We start from the raw sequence: 11116 nt of genomic DNA on the forward strand, positions 1-11116 counted from the left end.
AGATATATATGATGGACCATCGTTGTAACTACTAGATATATATGATGGACCACCGTTGTATTTTCACTAGATATAGATGATGGACCACCGTTGTAACTTCACTAGATATATATGATGGACCACCGTTGTAACTTCACTAGATATATATGATGGACCATCGTTGTAACTTCACTAGATATAGATGATGGACCACCGTTGTAACTTTACTAGATATAGATGATGGACCACCGTTGTATCTTTACTAGATATAGATGATGGACCACCATTGTATCTTTACTAGATATAGATGATGGATCACCGTTGTATCTTCACTAGATATATATGATGGATCACGGTTGTATTTTCACTAGATATATATGATGGACCATCGTTGTATCTTCACTAGATATATATGATGGACCACCGTTGTAACTTCACTAGATATAGATGATGGACCACCGTTGTATCTTTACTAGATATAGATGATGGACCACCGTTGTATCTTCACTAGATATATATGATGGACCATCATTGTATCTTTACTAGATATAGATGATGGACCACCATTGTATCTTTACTAGATATAGATGATGGACCACCATTGTATCTTTACTAGATATATATGATGGACCACCGTTGTATCTACTAGATATAAATGAAAGACCACCATTGTATCTTTACTATATATAGATGATGGACCACCATTGTATCTTTACTAGATATAGATGATGGACCACCATTGTATCTTTACTAGATATATATGATGGACCACCGTTGTATCTTTACTAGATATAGATGATGGACCATCGTTGTATCTTCACTAGATATATATGATGGACCACCATTGTATCTTTACTAGATATATATGATGGACCACCATTGTATCTTTACTAGATATATATGATGGACAACCGTTGTATCTTTACTAGATATAGATGATGGACCACCATTGTATCTTTACTAGATATAGATGATGGACCATCGTTGTATCTTCACTAGATATAGATGATGGACCACCGTTGTATCTTTACTAGATATATATGATGGACCACCGTTGTATCTTTACTAGATATATATGATGGACCACCGTTGTATCTACTAGATATATATGATGGACCATCGTTGTATCTTTACTAGATATAGATGATGGACCACCATTGTATCTTCACTAGATATATATGATGGACCATCGTTGATTCTTCACTAGATATATATGATGGACCACCGTTGTAACTACTAGATATATATGATGGACCATCGTTGTAACTTCACTAGATATATATGATGGACCATCGTTGTAACTTCACTAGATATATATGATGGACCACCGTTGTAACTTCACTAGATATATATGATGGACCACCGTTGTAACTTCACTAGATATATATGATGGACCACCGTTGTAACTACTAGATATATATGATGGACCATCGTTGTAACTTCACTAGATATATATGATGGACCATCGTTGTAACTTCACTAGATATATATGATGGACCACCGTTGTAACTTCACTAGATATATATGATGGACCACCGTTGTAACTTCACTAGATATATATGATGGACCACCGTTGTAACTTCACTAGATATATATGATGGACCATCGTTGTATCTTCACTAGATATATATGATGGACCACCGTTGTAACTACTAGATATATATGATGGACCACCGTTGTAACTTCACTAGATATATATGATGGACCACCGTTGTATCTTCACTAGATATATATGATGGACCATCGTTGTATCTTCACTAGATATAGATGATGGACCACCGTTGTATCTTCACTAGATATAGATGATGGACCACCGTTGTATCTTTACTAGATATAGATGATGGACCACCGTTGTATCTTCACTAGATATAGATGATGGACCACCGTTGTATCTTTACTAGATATATATGATGGACCACCGTTGTATCTTTACTAGATATAGATGATGGACCACCGTTGTATCTTTACTAGATATAGATGATGGACCACCATTGTATCTTCACTAGATATAGATGATGGACCACCGTTGTATCTTCACTAGATATAGATGATGGACCACCGTTGTATCTTCACTAGATATAGATGATGGACCACCGTTGTATCTTTACTAGATATAGATGATGGACCACCGTTGTATCTTTACTAGATATAGATGATGGACCACCATTGTATCTTTACTAGATATATATGATGGACCACCGTTGTATCTTTACTAGATATAGATGATGGACCACCGTTGTATCTTCACTAGATATAGATGATGGACCACCGTTGTATCTTTACTAGATATATATGATGGACCACCATTGTATCTTTACTAGATATAGATGATGGACCACCGTTGTATCTTCACAAGATATAGATGATGGAGCATCGTTGTATCTTCACTAGATATAGATGATGGACCACCGTTGTATCTTTACTAGATATATATGATGGACCACCGTTGTATCTTTACTAGATATATATGATGGACCACCGTTGTATCTTTACTAGATATATATGATGGACCATCGTTATATCTTCACTAGATATATATGATGGACCATGGTTGTATCTTCACTAGATATACATTGTAGATGATGGATCACTGTTGTATTTTCAATAGATATGGGTGAAAATGTCGCCCTTAACTTAGTTATTGAGAATTCGTTGAAAGACTATTAGATCCTGTGACCTTGAATGTCAGTCAAGGTCATTCATTAAAGCAAACTTGGTAGCCTTTCATCCAAGCATGAAACAGGCTCAATATTAAGACTCTGGACCCATTGGTTATCGAGTCGTTTAAGGATTTGAGCCTTTTTAACCCTGTGATATTGAATTTAGGTCAAGGTCATCCATCTGAACAAACGTGGTATCCCGTCATCTCAGCAAAATCAGGGCGTTATATTGTATATGTGTAAGGATTCGTTTCCTGTGTTCTTAAGTCTTCGTCTCAGGTATTAAGTTAGGGTTATGTTCTTAAGGGTCTTACATTGGTACTATAGGGATAGTTGGTTTAGTGTCGTAAAGTTAGGTTGTAGGTATTGGGATTGGTTTTAGGTTAGGGCAAAAATCAGAGAATTCTCAGGTGGAGTTTGGCATTGCAAGAGTATTATGTTGACGTCAAAGACATCAAAGGTAAGAATAATATTTTGGCTGATGCTTTATTCAAAATTTAGATATGACTTGATAGTAAAAAAGTTTCCTTTTTAAGAAAAAATTCTTTTTTTTAAGGAGAAATACATTATATAGACCAGTGACTAAAGGGAGATGACACAGAAATATAAGAAGCATTCATGTAGTTTACTCAAGGGATATAAACCTTAGAAGGGCCGGAACCTTTTAAAACATTCTGGAAGATAAAAATGTTTTGTTTACAAGTTTGTTTTTATTGAAATGGTTGTTTACGGGCAGTGCCTAGAGAAATCCAGAAATGAGAACTTTGGAGAATGTACTTAAAAGATTTGGCAATATTGTATAACTACCACGAGAGACAAATTGTTATTGGTTTATATTTGAGAGCTATCTGAATTATGCTGGACTATTAATAGCCTATTCTCAAAACTTCAGGGGATGGCTTGATAGAAGATAATTATAACATCCTCAAAACTTAGAGGATGAATTCTTGCTTGCCAGGAGATAGCTTATCCTCAAAACTTTAGGGAATATATTTCTGCTTGATCGAAGTTTGCTTGTTTTTGTTTAACGTCCTATTAACAGCCAGGGTCATTTGAGGACGTGCCAAGTTTTGGAGGTGGAGGAAAGCCACCAGCCTACAGTCAGTACCTGGCAACTGCCCCATGTAGGTTTCGAACTCGCAACCCAGAGGTGGAGGGCTAGTGATAAAGTGTCAGGACACCATAACCACTCTGCCATCGCGGCCCCTGCTTTATAGAAGAAAACTAATACATGTATGAATATTACTGTTTAGATAATCAAAACAGATAAAGACAACTTGTTGAATCTTGTTTAGATATAAACCTAGACAGACAATTCATAGTTCCCATTGTGTACAAAACAGAACTACCTGTTGATCATATCAAATTAATTTTATTGCATAATCATAAAAATCCATTTCTAGATAATGAGTGATATTTACAAGGACTTGTTATAGAGCTATGATTTGATATAAATGACTATAATACAGGTGAGATGCTCAATGGACATAGAGAGCGTAACAGAGCTGTCTTTTTATCCTTCAATTATTTAAAGGACTCGCACAACTAAATCAGCCAATCAGCTGGTGTTTCACCTAAACCCAATTCCCTGAGGAAAATGTGTTTCTTAGGTTTGTAGCTGTTTTCCCGAGTAAATAACATATGAAATGGGTACTTTCCATATACCAGAATAAAGAGTAGGGTCTTCAGATTTAGAAAATCAAAAATATACAACCCACAGGGATTTTCCTACAATAGAAATAAGGACTGTTAAAAGGACTCATTTCCAAAGAACAATTCTCAATTTTGAAGTAACTTTTGAATAATAAAGTAAGTTTTATCTACAAAGACGTAAAGGTACCTTTGAAAAATAAAAAAAAACAGCTATAGAAAACAAAAATGAAATCAATAATAATATGAAGGCAATATTTATGAAAGAAAACCTGAAATTTGTATGAATTTCACTATTTTTTGTTTTTCCTAATGTCACATTTTGTGGCATAGAAATTCCTAATTCAATGTACCCTGGACCCAGTTGAAAAATTGTAGTAAAATCCCCGACTCCGACTGAAAATAGAACGACGTATGGATTCGAGGTGTAAAAAGGCGGGAATTCCCCAGTGCACTGTAACTGTTAGGGTTACTGTCTTTCGAGTATCCGTGAGCTCATATGCCATTAAACCTAAACAATAACAATATTTGTCCAATAGAAAAAACTTCAAACTTTAATTTGATATAAATTTCACATCATTTGAACTTCACTAGTGAATAAAGGGATGGGGTAACTAGTAATAACACAGTAAATTATCTATTTGTAATTGTGCGAGTCCTAAACTAGTCTACCTAATTCATTTCCTTTTCTCTTGTAACATACTAAATTCATTACATTTTCTGATGATAAATTACATTTTCTGATACTGAACTTATCTAATTTTTTGCAGTATTACACTAAATTTATTCAATTTCTGCTGTGTTTGCTGAGTAGAAATGGATGGTCATCAACAAAGTTCCTGAGAAAGAGTTTAGGAATGTTAAGTAACATGATGTTAACTATAATTCGGCATGTATTTAGAATGTTAAGGATTAAAAAAAATTACAAAAATATTCTTTATGAACATTTCAATGAAACATACATGATGGATATTTATAGATGAAAATGGAAAGTCTTATATACATACAATATACAAAGGAAATGCTACATAAGATCTGTGTATCATTGAGCTCATCACTAGGTGGCACTGTGTTCTGTGTAAATTATCTCACCATTCAGTTCTCTACGATAAAAACATCAGATGACAAAAAGATAAACCTCGAAAAAATTCCAGAATTTACACACAGAATATTCAAGAATTTTCTAAATTCACATTTCATTTATTATTAAAATATTGTATAAAAATAAACTTGGAAAAATGTTTTGAAATTTGTCGGCAAAATATTTACAGGGACAGTATATTGATAATTTTAGCTGTCAATAGATCTATGTTCAAAGGGAAATAACTCCTTCATGGGCCAACATTTCAATTTAATACCAATATACATTTTATAATTTTGACTTCCTGTATCCAGATTAAGTTGATATTGATGAATGTAGAATTTTTCTCCTCATCTCATCCGGAAGAAAAACTGTGCCACTAAAACAACTACCATCAAGGTCGAACTGATTTGTGTTGTCCCAGCTCCAAGCTTTAAAACAAAAAACAACAAGAAAAGTTAAAATTTGGTCAAATATGTAAACACTAACTAAAAGTCTGATTATTGTCGGACATTGGTAAACCCTAACTATAAGAATTCTGATTATTACTGGACATTGTTACAAAAATATTGAATTGGTGGCCTTAAATTTAGTCTTTATTTTGCCAAATATTGTAATTTTGTATTTGTTTTGGGAAAGGGCATTGATAAGTAGCAAAAACTTGTGCCCAATCCCTTTGTACATTTTGACAATAAAATATGTTTGAATCGAAAAACACACTAACTAAAAATTCTGATTATTACTGGACATTGGTAAACTCTATATAAGCAGTCTGATTATAACTGGACATTGGTAAACCCTAGCTTAGCATTCTGATTATTGCTGGACATTGGTAAACTCTAACTAAGAATTCTGATAATTACTGGATATTGGTAAACTCTAACTAAGAATTCTGATTATTACTGGATATTGGTAAACTCTAACTAAGAATTCTGATTATTACTGGACATTGGTCAACTCTAACTAAGAATTCTGATTATTGCTGGACATTGGTCAACTCTAACTAAGAATTCTGATTATTACTGGATATTGGTAAACTCTAACTAGGAATTCTGATTATTACTGGACATTGGTCAACTCTAACTAAGAATTCTGATTATTACTGGACATTGGTCAACTCTAACTAATAATCCTAATTATTGCTGGACATTGGTCAACTCTAACTAAGAATTCTGATTATTACTGGACATTGGTAAACTCTAACTAAGAATTCTGATTATTACTGGACATTGGTAAACTCTAACTAAGAATTCTGATTATTGCTGGACATTGGTCAACTCTAACTAAGAATTCTGATTATTACTGGACATTGGTCAACTCTAAGAATTCTGATTATTACTGGACATTGGTAAACTCTAACTAAGAATTCTCATTATTACTGGACATTGGTAAACTCTAACTAAGAATTCTGATTATTGCTGGACATTGGTCAACTCAAACTAAGAATTCTGATTATTACTGGACATTGGTCAACTCTAAGAATTCTGATTATTACTGGACATTGGTAAACTCTAACTAAGAATTCTGATTATTGCTGAACATTGGTCAACTCTAACTAAGAATTCTGATTATTGCTGGACATTGGTCAACTCTAACTAAGAATTCTGATTATTACTGGACATTGGTAAACTCTAACTAAGAATCCTAATTATTGCTTGACATTGGTAAACTCTAACTAAGAATCCTAATTATTGCTGGACATTGGTACAGTATACCTGTACCAAGATTCTAAGTATTACTGGATATTAAAAAATTATTTGGTGCAAAGCCTTATGGATTACATGCTAACGATAACTTTTTTCAAGGGTCTTCAGGGTTTATACCAGCTTTTGAAAGACTGTCTCCGTGTAAATTTGTATAATCAGTTTGTAATTGTTCAGTTTTGTCGATCTGATCGAGTTATAAGGAGTTTTACTATCGGTATTTTCCACTGTCTCTATCTCAGTTCTCTATTTATAATGATGTCAATACATAACGAAGTCGTCACTTACCGTTGTGTAGTAGTTACATCTGTCGCCCTGACAACATTCAATACAGTGCCAGTCTCGGTACCAATCCCTCATACACTTGAGCCCTTTACTGGCACTCTCTGCTTCACATCTGTCTTTCTTGTCACAGGACTTGGATATGTAATGGTAGCGTTCACTTCGTGGCTGCCAAAATTCAGGCTCTGCAAGGTAGTCAATATGTTTGTATTAACTATTCATTTATATTAAAAAGTGGAGGATTGTATGATTAGACACCAGTTTGTTTGGTATGTAACTGAGATACTCACGCTTCCACATGATCTGTGTACGGCATGCATCCTGAGTTTCTCTACATTGTATAGTGGTTTTCACACATTTATCTACGTTGTTAGCCTGGGCTGAACACACATAGCACTCCAGGCCCCAGCCTGCAAAAATTCAAAAGCAAAGTGTTTCATAGCATTGTATTATTAAAGTATTTTGCAAGTTGCATGATATGCTGTGATGAGGAGCTACTGTTAATTATCATATATATGTTCAAATGTCCATACAGGCTATATAAACATTTAAACATAATTACATTAGGTTTATACCAAGGTCCTATGATTTATATTACATGTATATATAGCAAACATGGGACATCAGAAGAAGGTGGCTTGAAAATGGTTAATATCCAACATTTTGAAATGGCCTTAAAATCAACATGGATTAGAAATATTTGTCTTAAAAGTTCAAATTGGCAGACACTTCTTTTTACAAAAATTAATAGAAATAAGTTTTTAACGTTAGGAAATAGATATATTGAATATAATATCAAAAATGTACTTCATAACAAATTTTGGATTGATGTTTTTAATGCGTGGAATATATTAAGAGGGAAAATTAAAATATTTATGCCAGAACAAATATTATCTCTACCAATTTGGTATAATGATTTAATAAAAATAGGTAATAATACTGTATATTATAAGCAATGGTTTGATAAACTTAAAGGTGTGGTTTTTATAAATGATTTACTTAAAGAAGATGGCAGCTTTCTTCAACAGAATGAATTTAATGAAGCTATTAATTTAAATACTAACTTCCTTGATTATAATGGTATTATATTGGCAGTCAAACGATTAGGATGGAATTTTGAAAAAAAACTTACATAACCATTGATACCACTGTATATTGATATTGTTATTAAAAGTAAAAAAGGTACAAGAGATATGTATAATGTATTGAATAAAAATAATGTATTGCCTACAGGCCAAGCAAAGTGGGACACCATATTTGGAAATATACCTATTGAGGAATGGAAAAAAATATACAGATTGCCTTTTGACACAAATAAAAATTCAAAACTACAATGGATGCAATTAAGAATTAATCATCATGTCTTAGCTACAAACACTTATTTGAAAAAGATTCATTTTGTTCAGTCTGATTTGTGTAATTTCTGCTTCATAGAAAAAGAAACAATACAGCATGTACTTTGGGAATGTAATAAAGTCCAAAATTTAATTATGGCTTTCCAAATTTGGTTGCAAGCTACTTGTAATGAGACATTTAATGTATGTAAAAAAGATTTCATTTTTGGTAAAATAGCACAAAACCCACACCAAAATAACAGAGCAGAAAATATTATAATACTAAATATGAAGCACTATATTTATTGTCAAAAGTGTTTAGGTAAAGCTCTGTACTTACCCACTCTAATTAGTAACCTTAAAACTTCATATAACATCGAGAGATACTTAGCAAAAAAATGTGACAAGGAAGCTACTTTTATTGAGGATTTCAGTGCTTACCATTCAGCTTTTAGAAAATAAATATAACCAGTACATTAAGGTAGTGTCTTTCATTATGAAATAGATTTCAATTTACCAACGTAACTAATTTTTATATTTTTTCAATTTGCTTGTGTTTTTGTTGGACTCGTTTCTTTTCCATTAAATGTTTTTATTAGCAATAGTCAGTTATTTTTTTGTCACCCTTTCAGAAATTGCCTTTGCTTTCGTCGGAAATCTCGTTCCCTCTTCTCTTCTTCCTTTTATGTTTCCTTTCTCTCTTATCTTTGTATTTCCTTTTCAAAATCAGCTTCTACTTTTTATCCAAACTATCCCCCAATCCCATTTTTCAATTAGCTCCAGGCAATATATTCATTGGTTGATTGTTTTCAATTCTACTTACACTATACTGCCCAATAATTAAGAATGTAATAGTAGATTATAATAGATTTAAAATACACCAAAAATGTAGGAGTATTCATAAAAATTGATTACATGTACATAATTAAGAGAGTATTGATGTATATGTTTGTCTGGAACTAATACAAAAAAAAAAAAAACAAAAAAACATGGGACATCAGCAAGTCTATGACTATATAACTTATTGTTATACTTCAGCTTTATACTAGGAGTGAGTATGAAAAACATTTAATACTCTTAATGTTGAACTATTAATATGTATGCTTGTTGCCATCAAATTACTTTAGTTATTAGAATTGTGCATTTGATATATTGCTTTACTATGTAAAGAGATTAAGCTGTATTTCGAATTGAGAAATCTACTTTTCGTGAACGTTTTGACAAATGAACAGATATCTCTATTTCAAACTGAAATAATCATACTGTATGTAATCATAATACTGATATCTCTTATTCAACAGGTTGAGGAAACCCACCACCTTGCGTATAACATGCAAATTTGTATACTGAACGGCAGTTCGAGTATGGATTTGTTACTAAAAATTGTCAAAATCCATTAAACAATAAATTTTGAAATATTGTATTTAATGGCGATTTTATCTACGACAAGGTAAGTAATATTTTACTAAAATATGTAACGTAATATAATATATATAATGTTTACTGAAAGCGTTGTACATGTCTTCCTAGAAACTTGATGTTACACTACTGGAAGTCTTTCATCAATTTTTGGTACTAATTAATTCAAACATGCAAAGAATTTGTTATTTTTGCATTTGTATGATATGTTTCATGACTAAATTAATGCGACTTGGACGAAATTTTTCACAAGTTATCTAGAGAGTGATTTTGGCGATTTTTTAGTAACTATATATACCTCAATTTGCCTATGATATGCAAGGTTGCACATACGCAAGTTGGTGGTTTAATTCCCCAACCTGTTCAAATACAGATATGGAACTAACGTGTAATTAAAAACACTAATAAATCCTGAAATAATAACTGTTGTAGCGGGAAAGCATTTACACATTTGAAAATTGTTAAATACCAACTGCTTTTTTCTACAACAGTAGCTACCTTCACAGCACTGGGACTTGCACTTGAAATCCTATATAAAAGCACGGTCATGGACGAATCATGGCCTGTTAGAAATCTAGATCTGTGCCATATCGATTCGCTGTGTGTGTGCAGGTATTATATAAAATTAATTTTAAATAACTTAACAAACTAGAAAAGTGAAAAGACCACAATGTGATTATATGAATTACTCCGTTATGAGTCAAATAACAAATAACCGCCATTGGACACACCTGTGTATATTTGGTGTTTACCTGATAATTTCTAATGAATGCTCGATAGTGTTGTGTCCGATTTATAATAAATTTGAAATACTTACATATCGCTGGAAGACCTTGGAGAATGAGGATTAAAAACAGGGAATTCATTCAATTTGTTCCAGATCTTCAAACCAGGAAATCGCCTTTCATACCTGTATACCTGTAATTGCGTCTAAATTTCGATCCGGAATAAGACGCGACATATCTCAGATATCCGTCAATGACTCATACTTGAGACGATTACCTCCCT

General features: G+C 32.7%; 1 protein-coding gene across 1 annotated transcript; it reads right to left on the minus strand.

Annotated features, from left to right (window-relative positions):
- Positions 1 to 3991: 3991 nt before the first annotated feature.
- Positions 3992 to 11065, minus strand: LOC117345061. The gene is made up of 4 exons (XM_033908003.1): positions 10926 to 11065; positions 7646 to 7765; positions 7362 to 7540; positions 3992 to 5801 (listed from the first exon to the last, which is right to left on the minus strand). Exons 1-4 carry the CDS (start codon positions 10972 to 10974, stop codon positions 5721 to 5723), a joined length of 429 nt encoding a protein of 142 aa, XP_033763894.1. The 5' UTR covers positions 10975 to 11065; the 3' UTR covers positions 3992 to 5720.
- Between the last annotated feature and the right edge of the window lie 51 nt (positions 11066 to 11116).

The sequence above is a fragment of the Pecten maximus genome, chromosome 16 (genome assembly GCF_902652985.1).
Source record: "Pecten maximus chromosome 16, xPecMax1.1, whole genome shotgun sequence".
Classification (NCBI taxonomy): domain Eukaryota; kingdom Metazoa; phylum Mollusca; class Bivalvia; order Pectinida; family Pectinidae; genus Pecten; species Pecten maximus.